This window comes from Furipterus horrens, unplaced genomic scaffold (assembly GCF_987537825.1).
Source record: "Furipterus horrens unplaced genomic scaffold, mFurHor1.1.pri manual_scaffold_13, whole genome shotgun sequence".
Classification (NCBI taxonomy): Eukaryota; Metazoa; Chordata; class Mammalia; order Chiroptera; family Furipteridae; genus Furipterus; species Furipterus horrens.
In genome coordinates this window covers 44,198,659-44,223,323 of record NW_028327183.1, presented here as the reverse complement: position 1 = coordinate 44,223,323, position 24,665 = coordinate 44,198,659, and the positions used below count along the sequence as shown (strand labels likewise).

The 24,665-nt window shown below is 51.1% G+C and overlaps 1 protein-coding gene across 1 annotated transcript in view; it reads left to right on the top strand.

Annotated features, from left to right (window-relative positions):
- The first annotated feature begins 15,362 nt into the window (after positions 1–15,362).
- Positions 15,363–24,665, top strand: part of SULT2B1 (sulfotransferase family 2B member 1) — a 30,367-nt gene continuing 21,064 nt past the window's right edge. The window contains exon 1 of the mRNA XM_090260418.1: positions 15,363–15,548. Coding sequence (XP_090116544.1) covers positions 15,481–15,548 — 68 coding nt within the window. The 5' untranslated portion in view covers positions 15,363–15,480. The remainder of the gene's footprint in view (positions 15,549–24,665) is intronic.

The following is a 24,665-nucleotide window of genomic DNA, read 5'->3' as shown; positions in this document are numbered from 1 at the left end:
CAAGTGTGCTTCTGAGCCTCTGTGGGTTTCACTGAGGCATTTCGTAAGTTTGCCTTTAGGAAGACAGAGACAGCAGTTAAAATGTGATTATCAGCCCTGGCTGGTGTGGCTCAGTGGATTGAGTGCCGGCCTGCAAACCAAAAAGTTGCCGGTTTGATTCCTGATCAGGGTACACGCCTGGGTCGTGGGCCAGGCAAGTGATCAATGTTTCTCTGAGAGGAGAAGGGAAGGAGAAAGAGAGGGAGAGAAACATCCATGTGCAAAAGGTACATTGATCAGTTGCCTCTCCCATGCCCACAACTTAGGGACCTGGCCCGCAACCCAGGTATGTGTCCTGACTGGGAATTGAACCAGCAACTCCTTGGCTTGCAGGCCGGCACTCAATCTACTGAGCCACACCAGCCAGGGCTCAATCATTTTAAATGTAATGGGGAGAATGTTTTTATGATATATTAAATAAGAACAAGCAGGCACAGAAGTGCTGTGGAATGTATTCTCAACAAGAGAGTGAAGAAACTCTTGGAAGGACTCCACAGCAAATAATGGTGACGGAACCGCCCATGGTTTTTGTTTTTAGCTGCAGTTCCCAAACTCTACACCAACACGGATGTGATTTGACGTAAGCACCAAGAACGAAAAGCACTTGCAGACTGAAGAGTGTACTTCCTGTGACTGGTCAGGGACTGAGCTCTGGAGATGGGGGAACTGAACCAAAATGCACACATGTGATTATCCCAGTGAAAACGTGAAAACGAAGTAAGTGCCCAACCACAGGGAACTGGGGATGTACCGTCCCCATAGACGCTTAGGCAGGTGTGAAAGTTATGTTTATAAAGAGCATGAGGCATCTTGCCAAGTGGTTATTTGTGCTTCAAATCATGTGTAAAACCACAAGACATAAAATGACAAGCAAAGCCCAGCTGTGTAAGTCAGGTGGTTGGAGCGTTGTCTGGAGCGTTGCCAAAGCTGCGGGTTCGATCAGGGCACATACAAGAAGCAACCAGTGAATGTATCAATAAGTGGAAAAACAAATCCATGTTTCTCTCTCTCTCTCTCTTTCTCTCTCTCTCAAGCCCTGGTGTGGCTCAATGGATGAGCACCAGCCTGTGAACCAAAGGGTAACCGGTTCGATTCCTAGTCAGGGCACATGCCTGGGTTGTGGGCCAGGTCCCTGATTGGGGGCACACGAGAGGCAGACACACATTGATGTTTCTCTCCCTCTCTTTCTCCCTCCCTTCCCCTCTGTCTAAAAATAAATAAATAAAATCTTTTAAAAAAAGAAATGAAAGTGAATAAGGAAAAATTAGTTTAAAAAAATAACATGCAGTATCATCCTTTCTCTGTATGTTTGTGTGTACATATGCATGTTATGTATAATGCGTATATGTATATAATCTCTATGTTATCCATATACACACAGGGACAGAGGGGAATATATACACATACAACACACACAGAGGGGATTTTATACACACAGGTGAATAGACAGACACATATATACTTTATACATTACTGTACAATGTCAATATAAAATATACATATGAAAGTGGGAAAGAAAAGCAGGGACTAACAGCACAATTTTATAAAGATGAAACTTGGAAATAAATGTGTCAGAATGCTACTACAATCATCATCATCAAAGATGGGGTTTGTCCATATGAATTTAGGAAGTTCAGTAACTACCGTGGAGACCATCCAGAAAAACTTGGTTTAAGACTCCACTTTAAGCCTCAGAGGCATAGAAAAAAAACATGAAAGCAAAATAGTATAAATATGACTTTTAAAAAATGTTTATTTATTGATTTGAGGGAGAGAGAGACACATCCATGTGTTGATCCAATTATTTACACACTCATTGGTTGGTTCCTGTATGTGCCCTGACCGGGGATCGAACCCAAAACCTTGGTAAAATGAGACGATGCTCTAACCAACTGAGCTCCCTGGCCAGGGCCAAATCTGACCTTTAAAGGTAACATATAGCTATACCTAAAAATATATAAGCAGTGTGGAAAACCAAACAATAACTGGAGAAAATGTTATAAAGCCATATGATAAAAGTTAATATAGCCACTGAAAATGATATTTATAGAGCTATGATGTTTATAGTTTCCCAGGAGGTTGGGAAATTTATATGTATTATCCTAAGAAAAAGCAAAGGATGAAAAAGGAAACAGTCTATATTAAAATTTCAACTGTGTCAAAAAGACTGCAAAGAAGACTGAAAATTGAAACTCCTAAAATGATTCATTATTACTCTCTCTGGCTGGTGGAATCTTGATCTATAGTTATTTTTTCCTTTGTAATTTTTTGTTTCCCAAAATTTCTTAAAAAAAAAAAAAAAAAAAAGGTACTGCTGGTTATTCCTCGGAGGAGGAACCCTGGGGGTAAATCTTGCCCCTTCAGCTTTGTAGAGGAAGTCTGTTGGCCACTCCTGGGGACACAGTCTTCTATGTGGGATGTGTCCCCTTGAAGTCTTCACCTATATATTCGGACCCTTCTAAATATATACTTTTGTAGATTTTTTTCACCTTAAACGCTGCATATGGACCTGTCTGAATCGCTCTGCAAGTTGCTTTTATCTCTGACTCTGCCTCAGAGAGCTTCTTGCTGCATAGTCTTGCGATTTAAAAAAAAATGTTTTATTTATTCATTTTTAGAGAGAAGGGAGGGGAGGGAGAAAAAAAGGAAGAGAAACATAAATATGTGGTTTCCTCTTGCATGCCCCCAACTGAGGACCCGGCCCGCAACCCAGGCATGTGGCCTGGTGGGGAATTGAACCAGCGACCCTTTGATTCACAGGTCGGCATTCAACCCACTGAGCCACACCAGCCAGGGCTCTAGTCCCGTTGTAACTAGCCTGGGAACATAAATGTTTGCCTTTTCCAGTCCTGTGCCAATACCTGGAGATATACGTCAGACCTCCAGATAAACCTCGGGTTACCCACTGAAGGACCACGTACCCAGGCCTTGGGACATTTACTATAGGGACACTGCATATGACCAACCTCCTGGCGCCCAGCCTCTAGGCCACTTGGCATCCACCATCCATACCACCTGATACTGACCCATAACCGTCCCGGACCGATCCTAGGGCTCCACTCACAACACTTCCGTCACCAAAGGTGTAGGTTATGTCGCCCCCCCTGCCCCCCACCCGCAACCAATTCTCCAAGTCTCCAGGTACCAGCTGGGTGTCCAAGAACTCAATTCAGTTCTGACCCTGCCCTGCGTTACCGAGTGAGCGCGGATCCCGCGGGTTGGGGGCTCAGTCCCACAAGCCTGCCCCCCACTGCAGACACCAATGGCAAGGCCCCCGTTGTCACCTGTACCGCTGACCAACTGGCTCTAAGTGGGGAATTCCCATGACCCCTTTCTCAGCTTCAGGGATTTGCTTCGGCCACTCGGCAGCTCACAGAACCCAGGAAAACACTTTACTTACGTTTATGAGTTTATTACAAAGGATGTGATAAAGCAGGGGTCCCCAACCCCCCGGGCCACGGACCGGTACCCGTACCCTTGTACGGGTCCGCAGCCTGTTAGGAGCTGGGCCGGCCGCACAGCAGGAGGTGAGCGACAGCCGAGCCACCGTGAGCGAAGCCTCGTCTGCATTTACAGCCGCTCCCCATCGCCCGCGTTTCCGCCTGAGCTCCGCCTCCTGTCCGATCAGCGGGGCATTAGACTCTCACAGGAGCGCGAACCCTACTGTGAACTGCGCACAAGGGACCTAGGTCGCGCGCTCCCTACGAGGATCTAACGCCCGGTGACCTGCGGTGCAGCCGAGGCGGCGATGCTGGCGCCCGGGAGCGGCTGCAAACACAGATGATCCTCAGCAGAGAGGTCGGACCGCACGGAGACCATAACCGATCAAGGGCTTGCAGACTCGTATCAAAACCCTATCAGTGAGGGGCACGTGACAATTACGCTGCAGCTGGCCCTGGCTGGTGTGGCTCAGTGGATTGAGCACCCACCTGTGAAACAAAGGGTCGCTGGTTCGATTCCCAGTGAGGGCACATGCGTGGGTTGCAGGCCAGCTTCCTAGTCAGGGGCACATGAGAGGCAACCACACATTGGTGTTTCTCTCCCTCTCTTTCTCCCTCCCTTCCCCTCTCTCTAAACATAAATAAGATCTTTAAACTGCATCTGGCGGCAGGCTATAAAGCCATCCCCCCGCCCCACCCTGGTGCCAGAAAGATTGGGGACCTCTGTGATAAAGGATAGAGATGAACAGCCAGCCAGGTGAAGAGGTGCCAAGGGCGAGGTCTATCCATCCACTTTCAGAAAAGAGAGGTAATTGGCATACAGCATTGTGCAGGGTTAAGGTGAACAGCACATTGACCTGATACATCGATATATTGCGATAGGATTACCGCCTAGGGTTGGCCGATACCTGTCACGTCCCATCATCACGATTTGTTTTTTTGTGGTGGTAACAATAAGACCTACTCTCTTAGCAACTTGGAAGTTTATAATACGGAATTGCTACTTCTAATCACTACACCAAGGCATTGGATCTCCAAGACTTCTGTATCGGTGGTGAGTTTATATTCATCTTATTTTTACACCTCAGGTTTATTGAGGTATCATTTACATAAAATCGTGTGACTCCAGACAATAAAACCCATCCTCTTAAAGTACACGGTGCAACTTTTAAAGCATTCAGTTCATAGTTCGTTTTCATTTTTTATTTATCGCTTTACAGAGGTATAATTAACATATAATAAATTGTACGTATTTGGAAGTGCTCAATTTGGTAAGTCTTTTTTTTTTAATTTATTGATTTTAGAGAGAGAGAGAGAAAGGAGGAGAGAGAGAGAAACATCAATTTGTTAAGTGCACTTATTTATGCATTCATTGGTTGCTTCTTGAATGTGCTCTGACCGGAGGTCAAACCCGCAACCTTGATGTATCAGGACAACGCTCAAACCAACTGAGCTACCCAGCCAGGGCCAATTTGATAAGTTCTGACACATGTGCACCCGTGTGAAACCATCACCACAATCAAGATGGTGAACAGGTCATCACCCCCAGAAGTCTCCTGTGCGCCCCTTGTAATTCCTCCTTCTTCTCCCTTGCCCAGGCACCCCCACCACCACCACCACCACCTCTTTTCTGTCAGGGTAGATTAGCTTGCATTTTCTAGACTTTTCTATAAATGGAACCACATGGAATGTTCTATTTTTGGTCTGGCTTCTTATGCTAAGCAGAATTATTTTGGGGTTCGTTCACGTTGCCACGTGCTTCCTTGGTTCATTCTTTTTGGTGTCGAGTGGTATTTCACGGTCTGAGTGCACCACAGTTTGCTGATTCATTCACCTGTTGACGGACAGCAGGTTGTTTTCAGCATTTGGTTAACACAAATAAAGCAGCTGTGAACACGTGTGTAAGTCTGGTGTGAACATGATGCGCTTGCTTTCTTGGGTAAATACCCGGGAGTGTGATTACTGGGTCGGTTCAATGTATGTTTAACTTGGTCAGAGTCAAACTGTTTTCCAAAGTGGCTGGACCACTCTGTATCCTTTCCAGGACAACAGGAGCTCCAATTGGTCCACCAGGTCTAGGTCTTGCCAATTTTAGTCACTCTAGTGGGTATGTAACATTCAGACACCAATTCCAGTTCCAATGTGTGGGGTTTTTCCCCACACCCAGCAGTCCACCAAAGCTAGCAGGCTGTCTCACAATTCAACTCAATTCTGACACTGTCCCCCTGGAGACAGCCTCAGATACCTCAGGCTGAGGGAGGGCTCAGTCCTACAAGACAACCCTCCACCCCCACTTCAAATGCCGATTGTAAGTCCACGTTGTGACCTGTGCTCTGCACAGCTGATTGGGGATTCCCAAGACACCCTCCTTGGGTTTGATAAATTTGTGAGAGTGACTCCCAGAATCAGATAATCTATTACTTACTAGATAACTGGTTAATTATAAGAGGGTAGAGCTCCGGCTGGTGTGGCTCAGTGGATTGAGCGCTGGTCTGCGAACCAAAGGGTCACCAGTTCGATTCCCAGTCAGGGCACATGCCTGGGGTCTTCCAAGAGGCAACCAATTGCTGCTTCTCTCATACACCAATGTTTCCCTCCTTCTCTTTTTCTCTCTCTAAAAGCAGATAAACAAAATCTTAAAAATAAAATAAAATAAGAGGGTAGAACTCAAGAACAGCCAGATGGAAGAGAAGCTCAGAGCCTGGTATGGGAAAGGGAAGCGGAGCTTCCTCGCTCCCTTCATGCTCCCCTCTCCCCAGTCTCCATGTGCGCACCAGCCCAGAAGCTCTCTGAATGCTGGGGTGGGGGTGGGGGGTTGTTTGTTTTTTAATGGGTGCCTCATTACGTAGGCATGACTGATGAAATCACTGGCCATTGGTATTTGAACTCCTTCTCCAGCCCCGCTCCCATCCCTGGAGGTCGGAGGTGGGACTGAAAATTCCAACCCTCTAATCAAGTGGTTGGTTCCCTTGGCAACCAACCTCCACCCTGAGGTGCTTCCCCAAAGTCACCTCATTAACAAAGGGGCTTGTTAGGAATAAAAGCCGCCTTTATCACTCTCATCCCTTGGGAAATTCCAAGGGTTTTAGGAGCTCTGAACCAGAAACAGGGACAAAGGATAAATCGCAATCTCATAGCAGGCACAGAGTTTTCTGATGCATTTCAAAGGGGGTTGCAGACATCGGTACACTTCGCCCCTAAGTCCTCCAACGGGCATGTTGTAAATTAGAGTTCTGTGTTCGTTCACAGTTGTGTTTTTAACGGGGTGATACATACACACCGTTACATGCACAAATCTTCATTCATGTGTCCTGAGAAAGGCCTGACTTGTGCAGCCCTTCCCTGTTGCTGTCCCCAATCTGAAGAGTTGAAGAGCCTGGCATATTGTCCTGTATAAAACATCTCACCTTCTGCCCTGGCCAGTGTGGCTCCGTTGGTTGGGTCATTTCTCTGTACCCCAAAAGGTGGGGGTTCGATTCCCGGTCAGGACGCATACCTAGGTTGTGAGTTCGATCCCTGGTTGGGACCCGTATGAGAAGCAACAGATCGATATTCTCTCTCACATCGATGTTCCTCTCTTTCTCTCTTAAATCAATCAATCAATCAATATATATATATATATATATATTTTAAATCTCCCACCTTCTAATTCATCTTTTTCTTTGTAGATTCCTTTACTTTGGCCCCTTCTCATCTGTATTTCCTGCAAACTGGAAGTAAGGAGCTGGCCTCCTCATCTTGGCAGCATGACGCTGGGGGGCCGTCCTGTGCCCTGTAGGATGTTGAGCAGCGTCACTGGCCTTGACCCATTATCCCCAGAAGCATCTCCTACCCCCAGTTGTGACAACCCAGAACGTCTCCAGACATGGCCAAATGTCCCTTAGACCAGCAAAGCTGTCCCTGATTGAGTGCCACTGGGCTCAATGCTCGTGGTATGAAGTCTTCCCAGTTTGTTCTGAGAGCAGTGGGTCTCTTTTCTTTTATAATTTTAAAACCTTCTCATTCAAGGACATGTTCATTGATTTTTTTAGAGAGAGGGGAAGGGAGTGAGAGAGAGAGAAGAAAAAACATTGATCAGGGTGTGTACCTGAAACCGAGGTGTGTGCCCTGACCAGAATCAAAACGGCGACCTTTGGGCATATGGGATGATGCTCCAGCCAACTGAGCTACGTGGCCGGGGTCCAGGGGTCTCCTATGATGAGGGAAATGGACACAATTTTTCCTCCAGAAGTGGCCATCCAACAGGGAACACAGACAGGTACATTTGAATTCCTCGAGCTTCTGACTTCCTTGGCCTGGAGACTAGCTTTTTTAAAAAAATTTTTTAAAGCATTCTTTTTATTTATTTATTTTCAGAGAGAGGGGAAGTAACGGAGAAAGAGGGAGAGATACATCGATGTGTGGTTGCCTCTCACTCACCCCCAACTGGGAACCTGGCCTGCAACCCAGGCACGTGGCATGACTGGGAATCGAACCGGCAACACTTCAGTTCACAGGCTGGCGCTCAGTCTACTGAGCCACACCAGCCAGGGCTGGAGACTGGCTTTTGAAAGCTGTCTAGAGGTTGTGATGAGCAACCAGGATGACCCGGGTTGTGATGAGCCATCCTGAGCCACTGTACTATGGACTAAGATATGTCGAAAGCGGGTTCGAATACAAGCTGGGTGAGTAATGTCAGCCCTCTGCGCCTCAATTTCCTCATCTGTGAAGTGACGATAATAATATCGCCCACCTCATCAGGTCATCCTGAGGATTGACTGAGCAGCTGTGTAAATCTCTTGGCGCCATGCCAGGTACTGAGTAAGTGCTATGTAAGTGTTTGACAAATGCAGTAAAACTATGACTCTGTATCTTGGAATGACAGGGGTGTCCCTGGCTGTGTTAGCACATTGGCAAGGCATGTCACCTCCCCTGAGCTGGGAGACAGCTTGCCACATTGGGAATCAGTCCCAGGTCACAGAGGAAAAGTGGGCTTGGATCCAGCTCCCCCCCATCTTTCTAATCTGCTGGCTGAAAGACACTGTCCCACCTCCTAAACTTTGTCCTTCCTTCTTTCACCACCTTCCAGTGTGTGATCAGATGTCACCACCTCCGTTTAAAATTACAATTCAACTCAATGCCCACCCCAGTCTCCCAGTCCCCCACCCTGCCTTAGTCTCTCCCATGGCACGATATTATGTGTTTATCTGGAAAATTCTCCCTGTGGGACAGCCACATACCATTATTAAGGCTGTTTGATAATAAATAGGGTGGCTCAGTTGGTTGGAGCTTCGTCTCATACACCAAAATGTTGTGGGTTCAATTCCCAGTCGGGGTGATATGGGAGGCAGCTGATTGACGTTTTCTCTCACATCGATGTTTCTCTCTCTCTCTCTCTCCCCCTCCCTCTCTCTCTCTCTACCCTCTCCCTCCTTTCCTCTCTCTCTCAAATACAAAGAAAAAAACCCTGGCCAGTGTGGCTCAGTTGATTGGAGCGTCACCTCGTACACCAAAAGATTGTGGGTTCGATGTCTCTCTCTCTTTCTTTAACAACAATAAACATTTTTGAAATTTTATTTTTAGAGAGGGGGGAAGGGAAAGAGAGAAGCATCGATGTGTGGTTGCTTCTTGTGCATCCCCCCAACTGGGGACCTGGCCCACAACACAGGCATGTGCCCTGACTGGGAATCAAACTGTCAATATTTTGGTTCACAGGCCAGTGTTCAATCCACTGAGCCACATTACCCAGGCAATAAACCTATATTTTTAAAAAGCAATAAAAATATATCCTTGGGTTAGGATTTTTTTTTTAAAGAAATATTCTCTTCTTTAAAAAAATTCAATTGAGAAAGGAGAGGGTATTTTCTAACGGACACCAAGGCACACCAACTTCCCCACACACTCTGCGCCCACCACACTGGCTGCCTTCAGCTCCGTCATCACACCAGGCAGGCCTCCCTCACAGGGCCTCTCTGCACTGGCTCTGCTGCCTGCAACCCTCTTCCACCATCTCCACCTGGCTCGCTCCCTAACCTCCTTCAGGCCTCTGCAAAATGTCACCTCCTCCGAGGAGCCTGCCCTGACCACCTCCCTAAAACAGCCCCTGGAGCACTTTCAGCCCCTTTTCCTGACTTAAGTCTTCTTCCTAGTATTTGTCTCTCTTCGCCATTGATGTGGTTTTTAACTGTTCACCTTTCTTCATTACTTTCAGTTTCCTATGACTGCTGTAGCAAATGGCCACTGATTTAACAGTTTAAAACAATACAAATTTATTATCTTATAGTTCTGGAGGTCAGAAGTCCAAAGTGGTCCTTATAGGGTTAAGATCAATATGTGGCAGGGCTAGGCACGGCTAGTTCCTTCTGGAGGCTTCAGGGGAGAATCTGTTTCCAGGCCTTTTCCAGCTTCTAGATGCTGCCTGAGTTCCTTGGCTTACAGCCCCTTCCTTCATCTCCAAAGCCAGTACCTCTGACCTTCTGTGTCCATCATCATTTCTCCCTCTCTAACTTTGACCCTTGAGATGATATTGGGCCCACCCAGATAACCCAGCAGAATCTCCCTATCTCAAGATCCTTAACTTGATCACGTCAGTAAAGTCCCTTTTGCTGTGTGAGGTCATGTGTTCACATGTATCAGGATTGTTTCAGAGACATCTTTGGGAGGGGTCATTCCTCAGTCCACTGCAAATCATTCTCATTATTTGTTCACCACTGTTTCCCCAGTGCCTGGAACAGTGCCTAGCATTGAACACGCACTGCTCTGTGGGAGTTACTGAATGAGTGCAGGAAGGAAGGAAGGAAGGAAGGAAGGAGTGAATGAATAAGTGAGTGAATGAATGAATGAGTGAATGAATGAATAAGTGAGTGAGTGAATGAATAAGTGAGTGAATGAATGAGTGAGTGAATGAATGAGTGAGTGAGTGAATAAGTGAGTGAATGAATGAGTGAGTGCATGAGTGAGTGAGTGAATGAATGAGTGGGTGAATGAGTGGGTGAATGAGTGAGTGAATGAATGAGTGAGTGAGTGAATGAGTGAGTGAATGAATGAGTGAGTGAATGAATGAATGAGTAAGTGAGTGAGTGAACGAATAAACGAAACACAAAGAGCAGGAAGGGCAGGATGAATGTTTGGTGGAGCAGGTTTTGGGGGACTGAGGACCAAGGAGGAAGTGCCAGCCCCAGAAGGAAGTGGGGCAGCACCCCCTGCTCAGGGCACGGGGAGGAGGGAAGAAGCAGGGCTGAGCAGGGCCAGCGGGAGGCGGGAGGAGGGATGATGAAGCAGGGATTGGGGTGTCCTGTTCTCCCACTTGAGGCTGCCTTCCGCCCACCCACTCACCGCCTTTGGGGCTGGGCTCAGGCTTCCCTGGAGCTACTGGAGAGGGAAGGAAGGGGGGGCGCTCACAGGAATGCCTGACTGGCACAGCTGGTTTGGCAGGTCCTGGCATCTTGGCAGAGAAAAGCACTGGGGACAGGTGAGGATGTTACTGGGAGCGCCCGCCAGGGACAACCGGAAGATGCGGGGGAGGGCGGCTCCTTTGTCCACTGGTCTACCCCTGTTGGCCCCAGACTGCCACGTCCTACACCCCCACCCCAGAAATCTCACCTGGCTCTGTCCATCCCCGCCCCAGGGACCAAGGACCTGACTCCCATCCCTCGCCTTCACCCTCAGACCCAGGGGTCCATGCCCCCAAGACTTAGATTTTCTCACACATTGTCACCACCAGGCTTTACCTCTGGGGACCCCTGCTCTCCGTACCAGAATCCCTCTTCTCCTTTCGTGAACAGGCAGCTGGTAAGGACCCAGGTTCTCAGGTTCCCCCCACCCCACCCCACCCCCGGTATCCCTCTGCAGTCCCTGTCCACCTCTGATCCTGGGGTCAGGGTGCCCAGCCATCCGCTCCCCGGAGGAGACCAGCCCAGCCCAGCTCTGGAGCAGGTGGGCGGGCGGGCCTGCCGGCGTGAGGGCTGCTGGGCCGCAGTATCGGCCCCGGGGCGGGCTCCTCCGTGCGTGCGGATGGAGTAATCGGGGTGGGGAGCAGGGCAGGAGGTTTCTACAAGATGCACACCCCAAGATGGACCCACTGATTAGAGGGGAAGGCTGGGGGAAGGGAGTTTTGTGCACTTTGAAGTGTTAGCTGCTCTCCTCCCATCCTACCCAACATATCTCTGTTTGCTTCCCAAAGGGGCCATCAGGGGGCCTTGGGGACACTGGCAGCCCCCCATCCATGACCCGCCCTCTTCCAGGTCCAGCTGCCTAGGTGTCCCAGTTTCACCTCTGTCTGGGTCACCTCCTCCCTCAGACCCAGGAATCCTGGTCACCACGCCCTCTTCCCTCAGACCCAGGAGTCCAGGCCCCCCAGCCCCCTCCTCCCTCACACCCAGGAATCTGGGTCCCCCAGCCCCTCCTCCCTCAGACCCAGGAATCTGGGTCCCCCAGCCCCTCCTCCCTCAGACCCAGGAGTCCAGACCCCCAGCCCGCTCTCCACCACATTCAGATTCCCTGTTTCAGCTCCAGGATTTGGGAGCCCTGCCCCCAGTCTCTGCCCTCTCGGGAACCCTGCCTCTAAGCAGCCAGAGCTGGCCCGTCCTCAGCTCTCCCAGAATTCCTGGCAATTACTAGCTTTTAATAAAAAGGTCAGGCTCTAGAGGTGACAATGACCCCAATTCTGTGGAAGCATGACCTCGTGACCCAGTGACCTCCCTTTGCCCACGTCTAAGCTCTAAGAGCAAAATAGCACATCCTGGGGCTTCCTAGGGCCCAGGTGGGCTCAGAAAGAGAGAGAGAGAGAGAGAGAGAACCAGGGACTAGGTGTGAGGGGCCGGGGGCAGGGGTGTGCTTCAGAGCTCCCTGTCTCTGCTCTGTGCCCTCAGCGGGGCAGAGAGACAGCTCCTGCTCCTCTTCCCCATTCAGTCCCTGAGGTTTGAGGCAGAAGGGGGACCTGTTGGTGGTCGGTGATGACATTATGTCTTCCCAGGGGCTTACTGGGGCAGAGGGCAAGTCCTACTGTTATCTGGCACTGTTTCCTGTTACCCCTAAGCCCCTAGGGGCGAATGAAGGCTTCCACCCCAAGACCCAGGAATGCCCCCCCTATCTCCTGATGCCCCCTCTTTGGCCTGGAGGAAAAACTTCCCAGCTGTGTCTCCAGCCTCTAGACGTGGGCCCACACTGGCCCTCCACCTGGATGCTTTCTCCACTTGGGCCCCTCACCTGGTGGGTTTCCCTCCTGGGGCATCCTTGCCCGTGACCTCCTAAAGGGGCCGGGTGTCCACAGGCAGGACACCAGCAGACTGAATGTCAAGTCAACCAGTACTTAGCTGCATATATCGTCCTCAACCTTCCAGTAGCCACGTTTTAAAAAAGATTTTATTTATTTTCAGAGAGAAGGGAGGGAAGGAGAAAGAGAAGGAGAGAAACCGTGTGTGGTTGCCTGTCGTGTGCCCCCAACAAGGGACCTGACCTGCAACCCAGGCGTGTGCCCTGATTGGGAATCGAACCAGCAACCCTTTTGTTCGCAGGCTGGTGCTCAATCCACTGAGCCACAGCAGCCAGGGTGGAAATTCCCACTTCTTTGGTCACATGAGCCACATGGCTGGTGGCTACTCTGTTGAACGACACCGCTCTAAGCTGTGTTTCTTTACCTGTCCCATTTGGGGACACAGTGCCAGGTCCTGACCCAGAGAATGCCCACCCCCAAATATTAGAGGGATAGATGATGGATGGATGGGTGGGTGGAGGGGGGGAGGATGGAAGGATGGATAATCGCTGCTCCCCCCGATGCCCTCCCCACCCTCCCCAGCTGGCACTGGGTTTCCCACTTTTCCCTTCCCATTTCCCTCCAAGTCTCTTCCCTGTCCTACAGATGCAAAGACTGGAAGTGGGAACGTTCCCTGCGTCTCTGCGTCCCCCTCTTTGGCAGATCCCGACCCACTCAGACAGCCTCCCGGCCCGCCTACTCCCTTCAGCATCTTCCTCTACATCCTCTCTCTGGGTCCCTCTGGATTTCTTTGTCCCCCAGGACTGCCTCCCACCTTTCTGCGCCTGTCCCCTCGGGGACCTGGGAATTCCGTTCCCCTCAGACTCTCCCTTCCTGCCCGCCGGTTCCAGCAACGCTGTGGGGGGCCTGGTGATAGTTCAGCGGAGGTTCCAGTGGGAGGGACAAGACAAGGCTGTCACCTTCTCAGAGCCAGGAATGAAGGATCGTTAAGGCAGAGCGAGGGCAAGGTGGCCCAGGTCCCAGAGTGCAGTGAAGTTTTCACTCAGCTCCCACCATCCTGACATCAGGGAAGTCCACCCAGCCCCAGACAGGGACGGGTGGCCTTCTTGATTCCCCCCTCCCTGCATGGGAGCCCTTTTCACAGGTGAAAACACAGAGGTTAATACTGAAATGACCCAAGGCAGGATTCAAACTCAGCCATGGTGGGGTGGGGACAGGGAGGAGGGTCCCCATACTACAGCACTTAGAGATGGGCCTTCAGGCAGACAAACTGAGGGGGCGCGACACGCCAGGATGGCCGTTTTCCGCCCGCCCTCAGAGTGATGGTGGGCAATGCTGTGTGACCTGGGGCAGGTCACCCCGCCTCTCTGAGCTCCCTTCTACATCTGTTACATCAGACTGACACGACCCACCTACCTTGTCTTGCAGTAACATGTGGAAAACTGTAATTGGTCAGCAAATAGAATTTTAAATAGTGATATTTTTGTTTTTATTCATTCACATACTAGAAAAAGGAGGAGAAATTTCTAGAAAGTATCAACCAAAACGCTGATCAATGATGGTTACCTCTGTGGGTAGAAGGAGGGTAACAAGGATCCTTATTTTCTTTCTAAGACTCATCTGCTCAGACATTTAAAAAACAAAATAAAACAGGTACACACACTCCTTTTGTCCTATAAAAAGAAGTCATTTTGGGTAGGAAGATTGGTCTTCATGACCCAACGCCAGGTGTCTGAGGGTCGGGAGATCAGTGGGTGGGGGGCAGCCAGGTTTTGCGGGGATAGAGCAGGCAGAGATGCTGGCTTTACTGAGACTGCCACTTGAGAAATGTTTCACTAGCTCTTCACAGTTGGGGAGACTGAGGCACAAGGGGCCGAGGGGACTGGTTCCAGGCGCCACAGCTGGGAAGGGCTGGAGCTGGGATTCAAAGCAGGTGCTGTGATCGGCCAGTGCGCACACCAACCACGTCCGGCCTTATCGATGGCATCGCTGGATCTCCCTGTCTCCCACTACCTGTGACCCTCTTGTTTTCCCGTCCTCTCCTTGGCCTCTCGCTACCTCTGTCTCTGCTCGGTTCTCTGCGTCCTTCACTGGCTCGGACCCTCTGTGTGTTTCTGCCTCTCTTTTGGACTTTCTGTCTCTCGCTGTCTCTGCCCCTCAGAGTGTCTCTGCCCTCTTGGTCTCTCTCCTGTCTGTGCTGCTGTGGCCCTGGCCGCGTCCCTCTCTGTCTCTCGGTCTGTTTCTCCGTGAGCCCCTCACAGAGGGCCGTTTCTGTCTCTCGGGTTCCCAGCGGTGTCCCAGCACCTAGAAAAGCGTCTGGCAGACAGGAGGCGCTCAATAAATACTTCTTGAGTTAATAAATGAACGAATGAGTGAATGAATGAATGAATGAATGAATAAACAAACTCGCTGAGATGGAATTAGCTCCCCTGTCAGATGAGGAAGCCCAGGCTGCGGGTGGGCACGGACCAGTCCAGAGCCAGCAGTCCAGATGGTTCTGGAGCAGGATTGCCACTGAACCCCTGGACTCTGCCCCCACGCACTCAGAAGATGCCCAGGACCTGCCCACCTCCCCTCCTCCCCACTCTCGGAGAAGGGCGGCTCTCTCCCGGCCGCTCCCCACTGTTGGAGGCGTGGGTAGCAGCTGGGAGAACCGGCTGGGTGCTGCCCCTCCCCTTGGGTGCGGAGGTAGGCACCTGGCGGGTTCCCTGGGTGGCAGACAGACGCTGTGGCTACACATACCTGGTCCCCGTGCCCGTGCCGCCTGCCGCCTGCACGCCCTCCCCTCCCCAGCCTTGCCGGCCTGCCATGGACGGGCCCGCTGAGCCCCGGCCCCCGACCCTGTGGGACACGCAAGAGAACATCTCAGAGATCAGGTAAGCGCCCCCCCCAACACACACACAGGAGGTGGCCCGAGGGAAGAACCAGGGGCCTCTGCAGAGCTGGCCCCAGCCTCCTGCAGCGTCAGGCCGCCGACTTGGCTGGCCGGGCTGGGCGGCTAGTCCACTCTGGGGTACAGGTTCCTCCTGAAAAGGAGTTGGGGGACCTGGGCTGTCCTGAGTCACCAGCTGGGATGCCTGGGGTGTCTGTCCCTCTTGCGGCCTCAGTTTGTCTGTCTGTCTGTCTCTGATATCAAGCTGGGTGAGCGCAAGGGTTTGGGGTGAGTAGTGGCTCAGGAAACGCGAGAAGCTGCTCTACCCCTTTCCTCCATAGACACCCCCAAAAGCCCTCAAATCAGGGCACTTGCCCTCACAGGGGCTCAGAATGTGCCGACGCTCCATGTTGGGGAGGATGGGAGAGCGGAGGTGGGTGTGGTTCAGGATAGAGCTGAGTCCTGGAGGAGCCGGAGCTGGAGGCTCTGTCCCAGGGGGTTGGGGGCCCGGAAGGTGGGCCCCCACCGGAGAGGTTAGGACAGAGCACGCCCCATCTCTTGAGCGTGACTCCTTTGTTCCTGGGGATGAGTCAGACACTTTTATAGTAGCCGCTTTCCAGACGAGGAAACTGAGGCTGAGAGGGAAAGTGACTGTGATCACAAAGCCAGCAGATCTGAACCCAGTCTGTCTGACCCCAGTCTGTGGGTTCTCCTCTCTTCAACAGCCTCCATAAGACCCTCTCCCCGTGGCTCCATTTCTCAGATGTGTGAGCAGAGGCTCAGAGAGGGCAGGCAGCTCGCCCAAGATCACACAGCAAGCTGCTTAGATGATCTCCATCCAACTCCCAATATCTCCCACTCTGCCAGGCGAGGGTCTCCCATGGCCTTCTGGGCCCCTCCAGCCACCTCGGGACACACTGCTTCGCACCTCTTCCCCTCCCCCTCCAGCCTTGTGCTGCACAGAGAGGCCTGGACCCCAGAGACTGGAGCAGCTGAACTCTAATTGCTGTGTGACGTAGGCAAGCCTCACAGCGTCTCTGGGCCTCTCCATCTGGTAGTGGCCACCAGCAGGTCCCAGCTCTGCTTGAGGGAGGTACCAGTGTTCTCTTCTCCAGGCACTCTGGGTTCTGCAGTCTCTCCCTCCACAGATAACTGGGTGCCTCCCTGGATTCCCACCTCTAGGAAGCTTTCAGCCTCCATTTCCTCATCTGAGAAATGGGGGTAAATAACTCTCACCTGTAAGACACCTCTAGACCCGAATGTCTTCTGCTCCCTGGGTGCACCTGTTAGGACTTCAGATTTGCTTTTCCATGAGCTTCTGGCATCCCCTGGGCCCAGAAGGATGTCTCTCATGAGGACCCTTAGCGTCCCTTCTGGGGCATCTCCAGAATTGCTCCTCCTTCTGGGTTGCCCTCTCGGGGATGGGCTCATCTGTCACCAGGGAAGACCCCCGGGCATTGTCCTTGTCCCATCCTTTTTCTCCCTCCCACAGTCTGTCACTGCCCAACCCCTCTCTCCTGTAACCTGCCTCTCTCCATTCCAGGGCCTCAGCTCAGGCCTCATCTTGGCCCCCAGAGCCTCGCCCTAGCATCCCGCCTCCAGTCCTTCCCAGAGTTGCCCCTCCTCTCCTCCTAGTCCCAAAGCAACTCCAAGCCCTGGCACTCTGACCTCCCAGCTCAATCTCCTCCCTTGCCTGCATTCCACCTGGCCCAGCACTTCAAATTTCCTGGCCACGCCTTACCATTCCTGGCCCCAGTGCCTTTGCACATTCGGCTCCCTTCTGCAGGAATTCCCTACTAATCTCCAAGTCAACCCCTGGCCATCCCCAGCTCGAGTCCCTTTCATGGCTCCCCAGTACCCATGGTGACTGTTTCTAGAACATTCTTCAGACACAGATACCTTTAACCAAGAGAAATCTTACTCCCAAACAGAACACTCCATCACAGACATTGTGGTGGAGCTGCTGTTGTAGAAAATGGGGGGGCAGGAGCAAGGTCCCACCCCTTGCCTTGCTGCTTCTGGGGCCTCACCTCTCTACTCCTATAGCCCTCACTGTCTTCGCTAACTGGGCCCCATCTGGCTGCTTCCATAGCCACCATCCCCCGTCCCCGGCCTGGATCAGCCACCCTCGGACCTTTGCACCTGAAGTGTCCTTTGCCTGGGCGGACCTCTCTCCTTCCTGGGACAAACTCCTTGTCACACAGTTTAAAACTCTGGGCCACCCCAGGTAGGTCCCTGGGCAGGCTTTCCGTTGCAGACCCACCCTGTGGCACCCAAATGCTGACCTATTCACAAAGAGGGACAGTGTGGGGGCCACCTCTGTGGTCCTCAGCTCAAGAGTGCCTATGACCTCTCCGAGAATAATGCCAAGGGATGAATGGAGGTGAGATGAGGCAACCTCTGAGCTGGGGCTTGCAGAAAGATTAGTCAGGATGAGCAGCCGGGTGAGGACGGGCAGGCACGCAGGCAGAGGAGGCGGGAGGGGAGAAGCTCGGAGCCTCTGAGGAGGAAATGAGAGTCTACACGGGTCTCAGAGGATTGACTGGGCAACAGAAAATTTCCGTGGAGACCATTATTACACAATAGAGACATGAGCAAGTCTTTTTTATTTTTTTAATCCTCACCCGAGATATGCTTACTGATTTTGAGAGAGAGAAGGAGGGAAACACTGATTGGTTGCCTCCCGTATGCAACTCATCCAGAGATTGAACCCCCAACCCAGGCATGTGCCCTGACCAGGAATCGAACCTGCAACCTTTTGGTGCATAGGACAACACTTTAACCAACTGAGCCGCCCAGCCAGGGCACGACATGAGTGACTCTTAATGTCAAGTGTAAGACACTATCTGCAGCCTCATTCCAGTTTTAAGTTTCTATCTCCCCCCAATAAGAAAAGCTGAGCAATACGTTGTTTTGAGGATACAGGTCTATGTGAGAAAACTGCCCTCCCACCTCCAAAGCCAAGCAACTGCCCCAGCCAGTGTGGCTCAGTGGGTTGGGTATCATCTCACAAACTGAAAGGTTGCTGGTTTGATTCTGGGTTGAGGCACATGCCTGGGTCACGGGTTCGGTTCCAGGTCAGGGCACGTGAGGAAGGCGACCAGCCTATGTATCTCTCACATCAACGTTTCTCTCCCTTTCTTTCTCCCTCCCTTTCCTTCTCTTTAAGATCAAAAATTAAAATTAAAAAAGAAAAAAAAAAACAACTTACAAGGATTTAATTTGGCGTAGAGGCTGCGTGGCTGAGGCTCAAGGGACAAGGAAGAGCCCAGAGACACCAGCAAGTTGCTCAGAATGTTCCGGTTCAAGGGGTTTGTCACCAGTTACGCTTTATAAATTTTATGTGTTCCCTGTGCTCTGTATGTATGCAGCAGACTAAAAAGGGATAAGGGCAAAATAAAAATTTTAAGAGGAAAATGTTAGAAGCATGAGGTGGGCAGGACACTGACAGGCTGAGTAGCCAATGAGGAGACAATCTCAGGGCATTAAAGTACTTTCCACATATGACCTCATTCAATACTCACAACGGCCTTTTGAGGTGAACTATGATCATCTCATTTATGATAAAGGCCCAGAGAGGTTGAGTGACTTGCCCAAGGTCACACAGCTGCCAAGTCGGGTGGAGCGGGGATTTGAACTGAAACGGGCTGACTCTCTCACACCCCTGACAGGCTGGGCAGGTGCGAAAGGAATTAGACCGTGAGCAAGATACGGGAGGGGCAGGATCAGGGAGGTAGCCCCTCCCCAGGCGGAGGCTTAGTAGGTTCTCCGCGAACTTCTGTATTTCCTGGGATAACCGTAGTGCCTTCTGGAGACGGTCAACGCCAGAAAGAAGCCAAGCTGGCGTTTGGACCTGTGTTACTGCTCCTCCCCCGGCCCTTTGATCTTGGAGTCCACGTGCAGGCCCTTTCTGATCTTGGCCTCTCTGTGGCCGAGGTCCCCAGCCCTGGTTTTACAACCCCAGCCCCTCCTTCCCTGGGGAGGGCCGAGCAGTGCTCCAGTGATTTTATGGCTACAGCCCTGCCAGCCACGGGAGCTGCTTTTTCTGAGGGGAAGGAGGGAACTAATAAAATGATTTTAAGCAATAAATAAATAGTAAGACGTTGGCCCTAGTCGCCTGGGTGGAATTTGGGCCAGCAGAGAGGAGGGGTTCTGGGCCACCACTAATAACGAAGGTGTTTTGGTGAGAATTAGAAAAAGACATTCACAGCCCCCTTCCCCTCGCCCCACCACCCCCCTGCAGGGGAGCCAGGCTCAGAGAGGGAAGGGAAGATGTGTTTGGTTTCCCGCTTGCTCTCTAGGGTTTGGGGCGTGGGGAGCGGGGGGCTGAGGTGCATGTCCGGTGGTCCTGCAGAGGGGACGGGGAAGTGGGAACAGCCAGGACCCACCTGGAAAGAACCAAGCAGCCCAGTTTGCGGAAGGGAGGCTCTGGTGGAGGGACAGTGGACCATCAGTGGCTTCGAATGCCAAGGCAAGGAGGGAGACCCCGGTCCTGTGGGGGGGGCGGGCGGCTCAGGCAGATCCAGAGTGTGGGAGAGCTACTCAGAGGGGCAGTTGGGCCCAGGCCAGGACCCGAACCAGGACCCCAAGGACCCCACCGTGCAGGCGAGAATGCCTGGTCACACAGCTCGCAGCCAGGCAACCCTTTGAACCTAAATCTGTGAAATGGGCGCGGTGGGCGATGCCTGGGGAAGGGCTGGATGGGGCTCTGCTGAGTCAGGGTGTGCACGGTTATCCTTCCTCCTTCTCTAATTCCTGTGACTCCTCTCCGCCGGGAACTCGGGGCTGAGAAGGGTGGGGTCAGCATGAGGAATGGTAATAATTACGACCTTCCTTCCGGAGTGGGTCGCCGTGACCAGCCCCGTCCTGAGGGCTTTTCCAGTCTCCTGACTGCCCTCCCTGTGAGGCAGCCGGTGGCATGATTCCCATTTTACAGATGGGAAAACTGAGGCCTGGAGAAAACCTCACTCTTCAAAGCTTTTATTTATTTACTTTCAGAGAGAGGGGAAAGGAGGGTGAGAGAGAGGGAGAGAAACATCACTGTGTGGTTGCCTCTCACGGACCCCCAACTGGGGACCAGGTCTGTAACCCAGGCACGTGCCCTGACTGGGAATCGAACTGGCAAACTTTCAGTCCACAGGCTGGCGGCACTCAGTCCACTGAGCCACTCTTAACCCCCCGTGCTAGAGAAAGGGACCAGACAGTGGTCTCGAACTGTGAAAAGAGGCTGTCCCTCTGCGGCCATGACCTCCGCCAAGCGGCTTGTCCCCTGAGAGGGGATCAGTGTGTCTGTGGTCTGTCTGTTGGCCCACCCTGCAGACCACTGCTCTCCCATAGATGAATAACATGAGTCCTCTACCTAATCCTTTTCTAGCAGCCACATGAGGAAAAAAAAAAAGTAAAGAAAAACAGGTGAAATTAATTTTACTTATGTATTTTACTGAAACTGAAACATCTGAAACAGTACCATCTCAACATGTAATCAACAGCAGAAATGACCAATGAGCTAGCTATCTTACACGCTTTTCTTCCTCCGGAGCCTCCGGGATGGCGTGTGCGTTTTCCCAATGGAGCGCTGCTTCCGTGGCCAGACGTGATCTGTATTCAGATCTCACCCGCGGACGATTTCTAGGCCTGACTTATTCCAACTCTGCCTAAAAGGTTTTCCAATAATTGCCTCGAGTGCCCGTGTTTTAGTAACCGTTGAGTTATTCTTTATTCAATAACCGCTAAATGCAACATAAAAAGTTGGGGTCCGCGGTCGCACCAGCCGCGTTTCAAAGGCTCCGTAGCCACGTGTGGCCCAGGACACAGAACGGACCGTTTTCATCAGCACGAAAGGTTCTGCTGGAGGACGGCTCCAGACCGTGATTGCCCCGCCGGTGGGGAGAGGCACACAGTAGGAGCTTAATACGTGTCTGGTGTCAAGGGGGGAGAGAGAGAGAGGAAGGAAGGAAGGAGAGAAAGGTTGGGAAGGGCCTTCGGGCTAAAGACGCAGGCCGGCATCCCGTGTGGTGATGACGGAGCGGGGAGTGTGTCTGGAACAAGCAGACCTTGGCCGTGAGAACTGAGACTCTGCGCTGGGGCGGGGCGGGGGCGGGATGGGAAGGTGGGGGGCAGTGCAGGCCCCTGGGGGTGCTGGGAGTCTGCTGGGCTTTGAGGGCCACAGCCAGAGACGCAGTATGCAGAACCCTGAGAATTTGAAGAGAGTGGTTAATTTCTTTAGCTCGCTTTTCTCCTGTTATTATCATTATCATCAAAGGAACAGGTCAAAGTGATATATCGACTGCTTTTTATTTTAATCGTTTAAAAGTCTGTATAGCTTGCAAATGCACAAGAATTGCCAAGGTAAGGGGAAGAATGGGGAGGGGCAACTTACCCAGTCGGATCTGAAAATCGACTGCGAAGGTGTAATGCAGACAATGTGGGCCCCGCTTCACCACCCTGCCGTTTCTGTGCTACGTACTTGCCCAGCGGTTCTCAACCTTCCTAATGCAGCTCCTCATGTAGTGGTGACCCCCAGCCATAAAGCTCTTTCCGTTGCTACTTCTTAACTGTAACTTTGCTACTGTTATGAACCGTAATGTAAATATCTGATACGCAGAATGTATTTTCATTGTTACAAATTGAACATAACGAAAACACAGTGATTAATCACAAAAACAATATGTAATTATATATGTGTTTTCCAGTGGTCTTAGATGACCCCTGTGAAAGGGTCGTTCGCCTCCCCAAAGGGGTCGTGACCCATAGGTTGAGAACTGCTGTACTTGCCCAAGAGACATGAGAACGTAGGTTCCACACAAAGACAAGGTGGGTCCTGGAAGCTACCATGAACAGGGGAACAGATAAACCATAATTTCTTCAGACAGTGGAATTCTATTCAGCCATAAAAAGGAACCAGCTCCAATACACACACAAACACGGATGAATGTCAGGAACATTATGTAGAACATAAGAAGCCAGATGCCAAAGAGTACATCTTGTAAGATGACAGAAACCAGCCAACTCAATTTCTGATGGAACAACTCAGAATAGCCATGGCCTCTGGGGCGGGGGTGGGGACTGAGGAAGTGGCAGGAAGCCTTCTGGGGGGTTGCATGCGCTGTTCTGTATCGGGACAGGGGGTTGGATGGCATCGGGGTGCTATGCACTTGTCAAAGGCCCCTCAAGGTGAGTGCATTTCATGCCTGGCTGGTGTGGCTCAGTGAGTTGAGCACTGGCCTGCAGACAGAAAGGTCACCGGTTCAATTCCTGGTCAGGGCACACGCTTGGGTTGCGGGCCAGGTCTCCAGCTGGGGGCTTGCAAGAGGCAATCAATCAATGTATCTCTCATACATCGATGTTTCTCTCCCTCTCCTTCTCTCCCTCTAAAAAATAAATAAATACAATGCTTATTTTTTAAAAAAAGATTAACACGTTTCCTCAAAAGGGAAGTAATTTTGCTTTTTTATCCTCACCTGAGGACATTTTTTCATTGCTTTTGAGAGAGAGAGAGAGAGAGAGAGAGAGAGAGAGAGAGAGAGAGAGAGAGAGAGAGAGAAACATTGATGTGTGAGCGAAACATCGGTCAGTTGCCTCCTGTGCTCCCTGACCAGGGATGGAACCCATGACTTAGGTATCGGCCCTGACCGGGAACCAAAACCATAACCTTTTGGTGTTCAGGAGGACGTTCCAGCCAACTGAGCCACACCAGCCAGGGCAGGAAAATTACTTCAAAAGAATGGAAATGAGGTGTCTTGCAGCTGGTTTTAAAAAGGATAAGATGGCTGCAGACTGACCTGAAAAGATTGTCATGATATAGCTGGTAACTGGAAAATGTGCGAGGTGCAGAGGCAGGTGAGTAGTGTGACATCGGTACTGTCTAGAAGGAAGTGGAGAAGGACACTCTCCTTTCCCTTCCCCTCTCCTTCCCCGGGCGTGTTCTCTGCCTTCTTTCTCCTCAGCTCCGAGGGCCCTGCTTCTGCCTCCGTAATTTGTTTCCTGAGCCCACGCAGCCCAGATGGCTCACTTCTACTACCTCTGTAACTTTCTAAATAAACTTTCTCTTATAAAAAAATATAATTAGAAATTTTATTTTTAAAAAAAGAAAGAAGAGACAGGAAGGGGCGGGGGCAGGAGGAGGAGGCATCTGAGCCCCCCCCCCATGCACACACCATCCCCCCCACCATGAATATGCTTGCTTGTACTTCGAAAAGGCACAGTTAGTTAGACACCAAACTGGTAGTACTGGGTCTCCTGAGGCTGACATGGCAGTGTTGGTGGAGATTATGAACTTATTAATGAACCCAGATGATCCTAAGTATATTTTCAATAAGTATATTTTTATTAATAAATAAATTATTAATAAACCCAGATAGAGAGAGGATCCAAGAATTTATTCTCCTAGATTTTGCGAAAAGAATAAAACATACACATGTGCCGTATTCAGGCAGTTTAGCAGATGTAACAACCCCCCCCCCCCACGCTTCTGGGGCTTAACACCTACGAGCTCATGGCAGGCTCACATCCCAGGCCCACGTGGGCTCCTGGGCACATGATCCAGGGCCCAGGCTGTGCCATCCTCCATCCGTGGCTCCCACATCCCCTTAGATGGCTCTGGTCACACCAGCCAAGGGAGCAGAGGACAAGCACATGGCCATCACTACCACTGTGTCCTCGGTTCAGAATTCAAGACACGTGGATAGACGTGAAGTGGGAAACTAGTTCCCACAACCGCCCCAGACCCAGCCCTGGAGTAACCACTTTTAACACACATGCCTGTCAGGAAATGTCTCTTCTGTGTGTCTCTTGTCTTTATTTATTTTTAAACATAACTCAGAGACTCCTTTATATCTGCCTGTCCCCTGGCCTTTTCATTTTGTCTTGGACACCTGGCCAAATAAATGCCACCTCCTCACCCCTCCAACCCCCCATACAGAAATTTCAAAATGTATAAAAAGGTTGGAAGGATGACCCAGTGAACGCTCCTATACCTCCCAGCCCTAGAATGTTACTATACTTCATTATTTCATGATATGACATCCAGGCCTCCTTCTGTCCATCTGTCAGTACTTCTTATCAGCGGGGCATTTCAAAGGCAGTTGCCCACATTATTAGAGCACTTTGCCCTGAATGTTCT